The sequence below is a fragment of the Suricata suricatta genome, chromosome 1, assembly GCF_006229205.1.
Source record: "Suricata suricatta isolate VVHF042 chromosome 1, meerkat_22Aug2017_6uvM2_HiC, whole genome shotgun sequence".
NCBI lineage: Eukaryota > Metazoa > Chordata > Mammalia > Carnivora > Herpestidae > Suricata > Suricata suricatta.
This window is the reverse complement of record NC_043700.1, coordinates 55,366,828-55,381,058: the sequence shown is the minus strand read 5'-3', so window position 1 is coordinate 55,381,058 and position 14,231 is coordinate 55,366,828. Positions and strand designations below refer to the sequence as shown.

Below are 14,231 nucleotides of genomic sequence, written 5' to 3'. Positions count from 1 at the left end.
GCATGTTGACTACAAATCAGTTTAAACAATGGTTAGAAGGCCATTGGTTGGAAGAAAATTCAAATAATTGTCACGTGTATTTTAGCTCTCAGCAAGCACTGTCTGGAAGCCATGGCACATTTCAGGATCCTCCCACCAAATCTTTCAGGCTTTAGCCAGTAAAGTCCTGAAGGTACTAGGAGTAAGAAGCACCCACCAACTATCTCCATGTGGGCATTTTTCAGAAAGCTCAATCAGACGCCACTTGGAACCTCCCTGTAGATCAAACCACTTCCAGAGAACAAGTGCCTCAAAGCTCAGGCCTCTCACTGGCTGCTGATGGAGAAGGGGATTTTGGGCAATGTAGTCCTGGCCTCTTCTTAGCAGTTAATACAGCAGAGGGTGTCAGTTATGAGAATTTGAAAATAGTCTAACACAGATGTCTGGTAGATGTCTCAAAATTATACATCCAAAGATGAATTCCAGTTCTTTCTTTTTCGAACTAGCTTCATCCTCTGCCTTCATTTTTGTTATTGCTGACTCCATTCCTCAGGTGCTTAGACCCCAAACTTTGGTTTTTGATACTTTTCTTCACACCTCACATTCAGTCCGTTAGAAAATCTTGTTGGCTCTATCTTTAGATATCTGGACACTGAATGTCCCTTAGCCACTCCTTCTGCTCTTTCTTGGGTGTGGGCACCATCCTCTCTAGCCTGGATTGCTGTGCTAGACTTCAAACATCCTCCCTGCTTCTCCCAAACCCCCCAGTTCAGCAGCCAGAGCCATCCTCTCAAACGAGAATTGAGAATCGTCTCTCTCTTTTGTCACAATCTTGCAGTGCCCCCCCCCTTATGGAATGAAAGCCGAAGGGGTACTTTGTTCAAGTACCCCTTCAGCCCCTTTCTCTCTCCATCTTTTGGAATTCCTTTGCTATGGAAATTGTTCTGTTTGAATGCATCACTCAGTTCCCGAATTCTCATTTCGTGCTTCTGGATCAATTTATCTCTCTTTTTCTTGGCTTCCTCTTTTTCTATAATTGTGTCTTCTAATTCACCTATTCTCCTCTCTGCCTCTTCCATCCGTGCAGTGGCCACCTCCATTTTATTATGCATCTCATTTATTACATTTTTTAATTCATTGCAACTATTTTTAAGATCCATAATCTTTGTAGCAATAGCACCTCTGGTGTCTTCCAGGCCTTTTTCAAGCCCAGCGATTAGTTTTATGACTATTGTTCTGAATAGTCAGTTATGTTGCTTATGTCTGTTTTGAGGAATTCTTTAGCTGTCATTTCTTCCTGGACTTTCTTTAGAGAAGAGTTCTTCTGTTTTGTCATCTTGGCCAGCTTTCTGTCTCTTGTCAGTTTTAAAAGCTTGTTATGCACTTTGCACCTACGAGTTCTGCTATGTTAAAGGAGGCTCATTGACTGTCCACGGCCTGTCCATTCAGGAAGTGTTCTTTTAATGGTGTCCCTTGTTCTCTCTTGTTGTGCCTTTGGTTGTTTTATTTCCCTACTCATAGTGATATTTAGGACTCTCCACCATGTGTACTTTGGCTTATTTCTTGAGGTAGCCCTGGAAAGGAAAAACAGACAGACAAACAAACAGGGAACAAATGCATGCAAACGCACATACAAATCAGACAGACAAGCAAACCGAAAGGGAAACAAAAACAAAAACAAAAACATCAAAAGACAAAGGGCAGTCTAAAAGCATAAAACCAGAAATCCCAGCTTCACATAAAGGGCAGGGTGGAGGCAGTGATGGAAGAGCATATAGAAAGAGAGAAATGACAGGGGTGGGGAGAAAGAGAAATTGAACATTGACCAGGCAGAGAGATTAAAAGGCTTAATTCAGAGAGAGAAACAGGAGAATATGGTAGGAGGCGAGGAGAGAGAAACGAAGATAATGTTACCCAGAGAAACTATATAGTCTGATTATTCCAGAGAGAGAAAGAAAGGAAGGTAATGATGGAGGTGTAGAATATGCATCAAGAGAATGTATTAAATGTGACTGTTAAAGCAAATCAATAACCAGAGTGCCCAGTCCAGTGGAGCAGAGAGATAAGAATGAGATAAGGGAAAATATATCTGAATAGCAAGAATTGATCTAGAGTTAATCATGGCAATGCAGTAATGCTGGTTTTGCCCTGGGCTCCAGTAAAAAAAAAAAGGGGGCATCTCTCTAGCATTGGTGGGGGTGGTTTGGCTTAGGCAGGTCTCACCTCCATTGTGGGTCTACTTTCTGAGGCCCCGCCTTAGTGATTGTGGGGAAAAAAATCATGGTGCCCCAGTCCCTTCTCGAACCAAGCATTGCAAATCACTCTTTTGGGTCCATCTCCCTGTTCCTCAGGCATAGCCAAGGTGGGCCATGTTCTATGTCTCAAGCCCTGCCTCATTTCCAGATCTTAGTCTTTGTGCTTTAATGATACCCCCCCCCCCAATGGATTCCGTGCAGTTCCTACCCAGGGATCTAGGGGGTGTAGGGGAGCAGTACCTCCTGGTGCCAGTTGGGACTGGGGCGCCCAGCCCAAAGAAAGCGCCATAGTTACAGATCTCTCTCCAAATGCCCTGCGGCTAGAGAGAGAATGATAGGATCCCTCTCCATCCAGTTTTTTCTCTTCTCCAGGGAAAGTTCTATGAGCAGTTTCAGCCGCTCTTTTTCTTCCCCTCATCTCTCCGCAAAGGGGACTCCCTCCCCTCCACACCCCCAGGTCCTGGCCCCTTTTTTATCTTCCCCAGTTTGCAATCACGCACTTATGAGGCTGTCTTCTTAGTGGACTCTGTCTCTTTTCCTCCCAGACTTTTGCGGTTCAGTGTCCTTTAGTTTCAGCCCTTCTTTGAGAGACGCAGGCGGGAAGTACAGAGCTCCCTATTTCTCCGCCATTGCCTCCTTCCAAAACCAACAAGTGTCCTCTTTAATGCTCTTTAATGCCCTTGCCCATTTATCCCGTTCCTCTTCCCACAACCTCTCAAGCAACTCTTAGTTTGTTTTCTGTATTAAGAGTCTCTTATGTTTGGTCCCCTCCCTGATTTTATATTCTTTTTGCTTCTCTTCCCTTATGTTCATCTGTTTTGTATGTCAAATTCCATATATGAGTGAAGTCATATGTTTGTCTTTCTCTAACTGACTTATTTCGCTTAGCATAATACCCTCTAATTCTATACATGTTGTTGCAAAAGGCAAGATTTCATTCTTTTTGATTGCCCCATAGTACTCTGTTGTATATATATACTGCTTCTTCTTTATCTGTTCATCTGTCTATGGACATTTGGGCTCTTCTCATACTTTGGCTATTGTCAATAGCAGTGCTATAAGCATTGGGGTGCATGTGCCTTTTTGAAACAGCATACATCTATCCCTTGGATATATACCTAGTAGTGCAATTGATGGGTCATGGGGTAGTTCTATTTTTAACTTTTCGAGGAAATTCCATACTGTTTTCCAGAGTGGCTGCACCAGTTTGCATTCCCACCAACAGTGCGAAAGAGATCCACTTTCTCCGCATCCTCACCAACATCTGTTGTTGCCTAAGTTGTTAATGTTAGCCATTCTGACAGGTGTGAGGTGGTATCTCATTGTGGTTTTGAGTTGTATTTCTCTGATGATCACTGATGTTGAGCATTTTTCATGTGTCTATTAGCCATTCAGATGTCTTGTTTGGAAAAGTGTCTATTCATGTCTTTTGCCCATAAAATGACATTCTTGCAGTAACCATTGGGTTTGGAGAAAGGCGTTGTGGTTTTTTACTTAAGGTAACTTAAAACCTTAATAAACACACATCACCAGTTAAAATTTCATTTGTTTGATTTTTGTTAAGACGTTTAGAGTCTCCAAACATTTTAATTAAACCTACTTTTGAAAAGCTAATAATTTACACCCAGGAGAGATTTAACTAGCATTTGAAAATGAATTTAAAGCTATACCATGCTGTACAAGTATAATATGGAAAGCATGACTGACTTTCTTATATGGAGGGGAAGAAATTGCTAAAGTTGACAAACATTCACAGAAATCATAAGGAAACCATGCCAAGGGACAACTTTCCGTTTAGACCAATTTGAAATGTGCTTATTTATTACCACCAAGACCAAATGTTCCAGCCGCTTCCGTTCATTATGGACCATGTGTGGTGACACCATGATTTCCACACAGAAACTACATAGATTAATACTAGGAAATTAAACCTATGTAATTTTGACCAGATCCAAATTGACGATAGTTGTATGGATATGACTTTCAATTTGATTTTTCATTACATGGTAGTTACCCCCTTGTTATGCCTAGATGTTTTACACCATTGCTTCCACGAACCTCTGCTTATCCAACTGAAAAAAAAACCTGTGACTAGTTTGCTAGGCACTTGTGGGGAGAAGCACTGGGTGTTATATGGAAACCAATGTGACAATAAACTATTATAAAAAATTAACTTATTTTCTAATTTTTTATGTTTATTTTAAAAATTTATTTCATGTTTATTTTTTTGAGAGGGGGCGAGGGACAGAGAGACACACACAGAGTCCAAAGCAGGTTCTAGGCTCTGAGCTGTCAGCACAGAGCCCAACGTGGGGCTAGAACCCACAAACTATGAGATCATAACCTGAGCAAAAGTCAGATGCTTAACCGACTGAGCCAGCCAAGTGCCCCCCAATTGTTGCTTTTTGGGCAGATGTCTTCTTAGGGTTTACATAGTTGTAATTAGAGTATATGTATGCTTTCATACCCTGGTTTTTCATTCCATATTATGTATAATCATTTTAACATAGTGCTTCATAAAATGAATGATACTGCTTCATAGTGGTGTTTTAGTGGTTGGTTGCCTAAAACGTAGTTAAGTGGATGAGCCATAATTGACGTAACCCATTTTCTTACTGCAAGAACTTCAGTCACAAAACTTCAACCCCATCCCCAACATTTTGCTGTTTTAAATTACAATGACTGTCTTCATGTTTTTTATTTTCTACCATATTTTGTGTAATTTTTTGCTATAAATGTCCTTAAGTGGAGTTCCTGGTGGGTGGCAAAGGGTTAACTCTGCAGATCTGGGTCACTCCAATGAGGCACATTCCCCAAGAAAGGGCTGCTTTTGTGACTGGCCCTTGGCTGGCTCATGGGAACCGAGTTCTTGGAGTATTCTCATTAATGAGTGTTTTGCATGTCTGGGGTCTTGAACCATGCTGTAATTACGTAGTTTTCTAGATCATTTTCACTAACAATGTACTTTACGGTGAACACCTGACACACCCTGTGGCTGTGGAGCACAGGTGACTACAGTCCATCAGTGTATGTATACAGTTCCAGGCACTGTGTGTATGTGACTGACCCCTGATAAATGCCCTGGACAGCCAGCTCAGGGAGCTTGCCCTGTTGACAAGACTTTGCCCTTGCTGTCACACAGCACTGCTGAAGGAACCCAGCATATCCTGTGTGACTCCACTAGGAGAAGACTCCTGGAGGCTTGTGCCTGGTTTCCTCCAGACTGTGTCTGTCCCATGTGCCTTTTCCCTTTGAGATTTTACTCTTTCCTTTTTGCTGCAGTAAATGGCAACTGTGCCTGTTACAGCTTCTGGGTCTTCTGAGTCCTCTAAGGGAACCATCAGGCCTGAGGGTGGTCCTGGGGACCCTGGCGCACCTGGCCTGGTTGGCATTCAGTTGCAGATAACAGAAGCTACTCTAGCTAATTTAAGCAAAAAAATGTTCATTATCATGTATTCTGTGGTTTCCAAAATTGTTCAGAATGGGTGTAAAAGTAAATGGGGCTTCCAGAGATGGTATCTGGCCCTGGGATTTCACTTCTTCTGCCAGGATCAGAAACCCCCAAACCAAGAAGCTGCTTGCTATAAAATCACATTGCCTTCGTGTGCCAGCAAAAACGGATGCCTTGCGTTTCTCCTTGCTCCCCTCTGAACTCACTTCTGAGTCCAGGAGTCTGACTGATGGAACTTCACTCAGACCTGCACCTGTAGCTGCAAGGGCATCTGGGAATGCAGAACTTCGTCTCCGCAGTGCCCCAGGACACAGGAAGGGAATTAGAATTAGGTCAGGGGAGCCAACCCACAGCATCTAACGTCTTGTGTTAAAGGATATAAACACTTTAGTGTTTTATACACTGCCAAACAGCTTTCCCAAGAGGCTGCAAACATCGACAGTGGTGCCAGCAAATTCTCTCGTGCTTTACTCTATGAAGGGAAGGTAATCTCACCAGATGAACAAAAACATTGAGTAGTAAGGGGCAGCCTCATCATTTCCTGTGCTCTCTTTCTCTATTTTCCTCTCTGTTTTTTCTCAGAAGAAACAAATTCCTAGAGATTGTGATTAGGGATAATCCCTTCCTTGAAAGCTGGGGATTATAAATCAATATATAAATCATCTACTCTGTGTTGGTGACTTAAAAACAAATGCAAGGCATTTACGTAGTGCTGGCTAAGAAATTTTCATTATTTTTGAAACTACTGAATCAGCAGAAGGACTATTTTACTTTTATAAATTGAATTTATACTTTTTTTCTTCTCACGGCAGTGGAATTGTTAGGTTCATCTCAGGCCTCCTTCAGGCCCTGTGTCTTTCCAGACTTTCTTAAATAACTACCATTGATTGTCTTAAAAATAGAGATGGGCTTAGGGGTATCTGGGTAGCTCAGTTGGGTAAGCGTCTAACTCTTGATTTAGGCCCAGGTCGTGATCTCATGGTTTGTGGGATGGAGCCCTGCATGGGGCTCTGCCCTATTATTCGGGATATCGCCTACTGGAGATTCTCTATCCCTCTCTCTCTGCTCCTCCCCTGCCTGTGCTCTCCGTGTCTCTGAAAATAAATAAACACTAAAAAAAAACCAAATCAATAAAGATGGGTTTAGAGCCCTCTAATCTAAGCTTCAAGGTGAGATTTTTGCTCAAGAACTTCAGTTGTTGGGAGACATGTATATCCTGTATCCACAAAGGATGTCATAACTGACAACGACTTCTTAATTCCTTAAAGGAACTTATAACTTGAAAATGACTAGATCTTGGAACACTGGGTAATTTGTTAAACACAAATAGAAAGCAAATACAGGGTATTTATGATACAGTCATAAGGAGATCCTATTCTTTTACATATAACATGCACATGCACAGAAAAACATCTCAAAGGATGGCTGATAAATGTTGACAGCAATTTTCACTGGGGGGTGAGATAGCAAGTGGCTTTTACTTTATCACGTATATTTACTATATTGTTTGAAACATTTGTAATGAGCATATATTACTTTAATAATTACATGGGAAAAATACAGATCTGAACATGTGAGAGAGAAAATCATTAAAAAGTATATCCTAAGTACCTCAAAGGGGTGTAGTAGATTTAAATTACATAACTGACAAGACTGTGCTTTTGTAAATTGTGCAGTATTAAGAAATACACTAATGTTTTTCTAAGTCTCTGATCTTTCCTCCTTATTTAGAATTAATAGGTCTGATGCCTTTAGGTGTGCTTGGTTTCAGAATTTTATTTGAAAGGGATATCTATGGCACAACATAAGATCTGTGGTACTCTTACTGAGAATCATTTGTAATGGACAAATTCTAACAATTTTTGCAACAAGCTTTCATTAAATTTTCCTAAAAACAGAAGAAGTTCACATAATATGCCATTTTGAATTTAATTTATTTTCTTACATTTTCAAAAATAATGTACTGTAAAATGTTAGTTTCAAGGAAAATTTATGGGAAACCATAGAGCAGCTAGAGTTCTTTACAGTAAAATCCAAGATAAAAATAATTTTGCAGTTTGAAAATTTATCAAAAGGTCTAAGTAGATTAAAAATATATTTTGGAAATCTGATGAATTTAAAGGCACTTTAAAAGTTGTCTTGTTAAATTACTACAGATATGACATGCTTGCTCTGTAAGTCTAATGTCAATGATCATTTCTTCCTGCTAAAACATAATTTATCTGAAAAATTGATGAGTACTATAAAGATTTCTTCATAAGGATTCTTTAATAATTTGGGCTAATCTCTGGAAGGCCTAAAATAGAAAAGAGATAAGAATTAAGAAATTACGATGATACTTAGGAAAAGTCTGTGATAATTTAAAAAGTTCAAACAAAGAATATCTTAGGTTGAGATGAAGTAATGAAAAGTCAAATTTAACGTCAATTTTATTGGGGTAGGATGCCATCAATGACCACTAATACATGTAGATATAAGCTTGTCAGACTCCTAGGACTTTTGTTTATTCTTAGAGACCTCAAGATTGTTATTTTCCATTTTCTCCACAACACAAATTATTTTTTCATATAGTCTCTCACCTACATATACATTCTAACTCTATTCATATGTTAAAGCAGACATAACTTCTGAAAAGTATATTTAGTGACATGAGAAAGCAAGTAAGTAAAGAACACACCAAGAACCAACCCATCTGCAGGGGCAAGTACAGACTCTTCTCAAGGTTAAGGACACTGTTCAATTTATGGCTCTTCTATTTGGACTCCCAGACACGCAGTCCTTAGGAACTCATTTCTTTGCTTCTTGCTTTTTTGGCTACACCCAGACTTGTGATTAATTTTAGAATATCATTCTTTTTGACCCCTACTGTTACATTTTTCTTCACAGAAAGAGACTGATGGCTTTCATGAATTTGTACTGTTGGCTCATGTTAATTCCATGAAGGAAGGAAAGAAATTTTCTTCATAACATGTTAGTAATCTGCTCACACTGTTCATCAAGTCTGAAAACTATTAATGAAGACAACGAAATTGAACTCCAACTTGGTCTCATGCATTTGTCTATTTATAACCATTAAAGTGTGCCTTTTAATAGTAATTCATGACTTTTTAACTGATACCTGTTTTTCAGAAACCCAAGAAGACATTAAATAATGTTATAACTCACACCATGAACACAAACACCAAAAAATGGAATTGATATCTAGTGTTACTCTGAAAAGAATATTCTACTCACCAAATCCATTTGTTCTGGAGAAGCTGAAGAGAAGGACACTCTAAAGTAAGGTCTAGGTGCTAAGGTATCCGTGTAGAAAACATTTCCAGGAAGCATTAATATCTAAGAGAGTTTATGGAAAACAAGTGAATAGCCATTTAAGAAAAAAAAAACTAAAAGAAAATATATGTAGATCTAATCTCAGAGTGGGGAAGGACTTTTTACATTTTAAGAAAATCACAAGAGAAAAATAGTTTTATATAAAAATTCCATATGTCCTACAATAAATAAAACTAAAAGCACTCAAACTGGAAAAATGTTTATAATAAATATGGCAACTGCTCCCTCTTCTCCATATAAAGAATACAAAGAAACTGCGAAAATGCTAAAATTTGAACTTTGATGGGCAAAGTACAGCTTATAAAACAAATAGAAATGTAATAAACAGGAATATTTAACCAACTAGGAAAGTAATATAAATTCAAACAATGAAAGACTATTTTTATGTTATCAAATTTGGAAGTGACTTTTCGCTGGGACTTGAAAGATAAGTTGTTGGCGGAGCAAAAAGTTGGGGAAGAGTGGGTCACCTGGGTGGCTCAGTCGATTAAGGGCCCAACCTCAGCTCAGGTCATGCTCTTGCGGCTCGTGGGTTAGAGCCCCACATCTGGCTCTGTGCTGACCGTTTGCTCAGAGCCTGGAGCCTGCTTCGGATTCTGTGTCTCCTTCTCTCTCTGCCCCTCCCCTGCTCATGCTTTGTCTTAGTTTTTCTCTCAAAAATAAATAAATATAAAAAAATAAAAAGTAGAGGAAGAGTATTTTAGGGAGAGGATAGTGTAAAAGCACTGAGATGGGAAGAAATTGTTTCGGTCAAAGAATCAAAAGGAAGTAAAAAATTTAATGAAGTGAATAACTAAAAATGTTATGTAAGTGTGTCAAGGCAGAGTGGTGAGAACAAGTGGTATGTTTGGTGTGAGCACCATGGCAGATGGCCTGCGGATTGTGAACTTCATTTCCTCTGCGTCCTGGGTGTAGAAGTTTCTTCTGTTCCCCAGCCTCTTTCCAGTTATGTGTGGCCATATGACTGAATCCTGGCCAATGGATATGAAGGGATGCATGCCATTTCTAGGCCTTTCCGTAAAAATCTCCCCATGTGTGATCCATCATGCTCTTTCCATTTTGTAGCCATCGTGGAATCCATGGGTTCAAGGCTGAAGAGCACCAAGAAGGAGGGAACTACGGTCTCTGATTCGCTGGTTGGAGCCCAGTTGCCAGCAGATCAAATCTTTGAAAGTTTTATGTGAGTCGGAAATAAACTTCAATTGTGTTAAGTCTTTGAGAATGTTGTCCAGTACAATCTTGATATTCAAAAGGATTGTTACATGGTAAAAATCTGGGCACTGTCTGCTAAAGTAAGATGGGAGTGACATGGTTTGGACCATTCTGGGGAAGAGATTTCAAGGCAGAAGATGGGTTTCTGTGTCCTGATTAACAATAAAAGGAAAACCATCATTTCTCCCAATACAGTGGAAAAGTCTGGGGATGTACTACGAGCAAGGGGCTTTTAGAGAAGGAGGAAGTAGTGATAATCTCTTTACAAGATGAGCAGGATTGGGCTAAGGTTGAGGCTGTAAAGTTGGAGATTATTTAGAAAAAGTAAAGGTTACATGCAGTAGGATAAATGGGATGTATGGAGAGCAAAGAAAGTCTGAAGTCTGTATCTTTAGCTCAGAGACAGCATACAAATAAATAGCCACTTATCAAATGTTCTTGATGATAATGACATTGACAGAAAAGAAAAAAGAAGACGTGAACCTGTTTTATTATACTAAAATGCATTTTTTTTGAAATGTCAATACTTATTAAGTACCTACTATGCAGAAGCAGTAGGATTAGAACAATGAATAAAGAGGAGTCCTGTCCTCAAGTCAGCTGGTTAGAGAGGATGCATGACTTGAAGTCCAGGCAGTCAGCTTCCAGATCTAACCTCTGGACGTCAGTTTTCTGACGTCCAGACCACCTCCTGTCTCAGGCACTAGCGTGGCGCCATGCCAGCATGAACACAATCTGTTTGCTCGTACTGACTCTTTCAAGACAAAAGTGGTCCTAGAAACATCTTAGTGTTTACAAAAGACTGGCAGATGTGATAAAAGAATTAATTCATGGATAGTTTATTAGATAAAATTTTTGAAAATATTTCAATTTTTCACCTTAATCAGTCAATGCCCCTGAATTATAACTAAGTAGATTTAAGTACAAAAGGAGAAAAACAAAAACTCTAGAAGAAATCCTTACAGGCTGATTTTGATACAAATTTTCTGTGTAATTTTGTCCACGAAAAATAATTGCACAGCCAAAATACTAAATACTAAGTACTAAATACCAAAGGGCTAGACAAGTCCTTCAGGAAAATATACTACAAATGTCATAAAATCGGGGTGGGCAATTTAAAAATTTTTCATTATTCTTTTATGTATTTTCCAAGGTTGCTGCCATGAGTGTGCTTTACTTTCTTAGTAAGGGAAAAAACCCTCTGCTCCTAAGCACTCAATTAACCCGTAGCTGAGGTGACTATATTATTAACGCAGACCAGAAGAATAATTATGTGACTCAAAAATCTACTGTGATTTTAATAATGACATTATTAGAGATATGAGATATAGAGACAGGAGGTAATGTCTGATATAATAATATCAGATATGGGCTGATAATAATATGGGCTGGAGTGGAGGGCATCTTTTAAGTAAGAAGTCATGTTAAAGAAAAAGCATAACCCTTCCCCCCTTTTACCTCTTTCTTAATGGCTTTTTCTTCAATCAGTTGTTTTGCATCATAAATGCCTTTAATTTTAACCCATAAAAACATTCCAGCAGCAGGAGCATGCCATTCTGCCAAACCTACAAACCAAAGAAGAGAATAAATATCTGCTAAAGCCATTTTGGAGGATGTCAAATCAATTACTTAATGATGTAATCGCAGTAACTGTCAACTAGAACTTCCAAAAAAGTTCCTTCGGGGATAGCATTTTTAAGACAGAATTTTATGAGTCCTGACAATTGATGTTCTGAGTTTATTTCAAAAATAAGAGAGGTCGAGGGGCGCCTGGGTAGTTCAGTTGGTTAAGTGTTCCACTTCGGCTCAGGTCACGATCTCACGGTTCGTGGGTTCGAGCCCCGTGATGGGCTCTGTGCTGACAGCTCAGAGCCTGGGCCCTGCTTCAGATTCTGTGTCTCCCTCTCTCTCTGCCCCTCCCATGCTCATGCTCTGTCTCTCTCTGTCTCTCAATAATAAATAAATAAACATTAAAAAAGTAAAACTATGTAAAAAACAAAAACAAAAATAAGAGAGGTGGGGAAGGGAGAGAGTGAGACTCACGTGTATATTTCTAATTCTAGTCAGTCTTAGTGTAGTGGGAGGGGTAGCCTGTGTCTACGTCCTTAGTTAGAACCACAGAGAAGCCAAGTGTGGCTCTTTCGTTTTAGGAGATTCTTCAACTCCTGCCACATTCTCCCAGTGCTTCAATGCATCCTGTCATTTATGTAATAGTTTTGAAGTCCAATGGATTAGAGTTTTTATCAGAATGTAATTAATTATGAAAAAAACTTGAAATTCAAGACCACATGCATTTGTAGGCCTTATGTTTCATTGAGTATAAGGATAGAGATACCAAGAAGGCAGGATAATTATTTTGATATTAATTACCTTTTTTAAAAACTTGCTTTTGAATTGAGCCTTTTCTTTAACTCCACTATACAAAGTGGTAGGATAGTACTTTTATCAAAAGAGAATTCTGTATTTGCCAAGAATTTATAAGGAACAAGATATGATAGAAATAAGGAATTGGTTGTTTTGTTTACTGTATTTCATACTAAAGGCTTTTTTAATGATATAATTAAAACCATGTAATTCATTAGGGAAAATTAAACCTAAACTCTCCTGCAATCACATTAGCAATAGATAATATTAGACAGACAGATGAGGGTACAATTAGAATGCAAATAATCTGTATGAGAGGACTGCCTTAAACTGTACTATTTGTTTTTATACAGTCTAATTAGAAAAGGAACATACTATTATTTGACAATTCCTTGGCTGTTTGGGGGAGATTCTGAAGTAACTCTAAAAATCTTTGGTGTATCAGCATCACTCAGCTGTAAGTTATTGCTGATGGAATTTTAGATGAATAGGTCTTTTTTCTTCCCCTCCCTTTAAGTCACAAGTCCTTGGCAGCAGACTGGTAAAGTAGAGATACGTGGAATGGTGCCAGGGTTTGCAGACTGTTACTTCTGGGACTCCTTACGGGGCACCATTTCTCGACGAGAATACTCCTGGGCTCTTGTGCTTCCCCAGGACTGTTACAGTCACTGCGCGGTGTTTGTCCTTCGTAAAAGTGCTCGAGTCTGTCACAGGACAGGATATATGTCCCACTCACCACTCAACCACTTGTCTGCCGCTGCCAGCGCTGCATCCTTCTGCTTCCTGTAGAAATCAACAACCCTGGGAGGAAAAACAATGAAAAGCGTATGTAAAATACATGCACTGAAGGAACCCAAAGGCTCCGGGGTCCAGTCTGTAAGAATCTGTTTTCCACCTTGATTAAGATGTTGAATACCTGAAACGGGATCACAGCATGTTTGTTTGATCTGTCTGCTGGTAAACTTTGTACCACTGCGTTCCCCCTCTTTATTTTGGAATAATTCAAAAATGAAAATGAATAAAGAAAATTCTATTTCTATGTAAAATATGGAACTTAATTACAGTACCTCTCTACATGAGCCAGGAAACCTTCTTCTCCCCATTGGTGTAGAAGCTGTGATACTAGAAGCTAAAAGAGATAAGACAATAACAAATGTCATGGTTCACTAACCATGTGGCATTTTTTCCTGTGACATTAAAGCAAACCACTCTTGACTACCCGTAAACCACAAGAAAATACAACAAGCTGAGCCAAGCTTTAAATAGTGATTTAAAATAAATGTTAATCAATAGCAATGACAATAAAATAACAAATATTTATATTGCTATAGGCCAGAAACTATTATATTTACCTATTGTAGATAACCTAATCTTCATAATACCCTTGTAAGGCTATGATTTCTGTTTTACTGGTGAGGAAACCAGGGCCCAACAGTTAGGTGAACTTCCCTGGGGTCACACAGTGGTCGCAGACACAGCCAGGAATCAAGCTAGGCAGTCTAGCTCCAGATACATGCCATTAGTTACCACACTTACTGCTTCTCTAAATATAAAACATATGTACTAGATATAGAGTTATATAACGTTCTCAGTGATTTGTCTATATAAAACAGAAGTTTTGATGTTATAGATGGATA

General features: G+C 39.0%; 1 protein-coding gene across 3 annotated transcripts in view; it reads right to left on the bottom strand.

Moving 5' to 3' along the window:
- Positions 1–7,441: 7,441 nt before the first annotated feature.
- The window catches only part of AADAT (aminoadipate aminotransferase), a 29,711-nt gene continuing 22,921 nt past the window's right edge, over positions 7,442–14,231 (bottom strand). For all 3 annotated transcript variants that reach the window (XM_029938795.1, XM_029938797.1, XM_029938796.1), the window contains 5 exons: positions 13,662–13,723; positions 13,331–13,395; positions 11,689–11,795; positions 8,920–9,021; positions 7,442–7,981 (listed from right to left, as the gene is read on the bottom strand). In XM_029938795.1, coding sequence (XP_029794655.1) covers positions 7,940–7,981; positions 8,920–9,021; positions 11,689–11,795; positions 13,331–13,395; positions 13,662–13,723 — 378 coding nt within the window. In that variant the 3' untranslated portion in view covers positions 7,442–7,939. The remainder of the gene's footprint in view (positions 7,982–8,919; positions 9,022–11,688; positions 11,796–13,330; positions 13,396–13,661; positions 13,724–14,231) is intronic.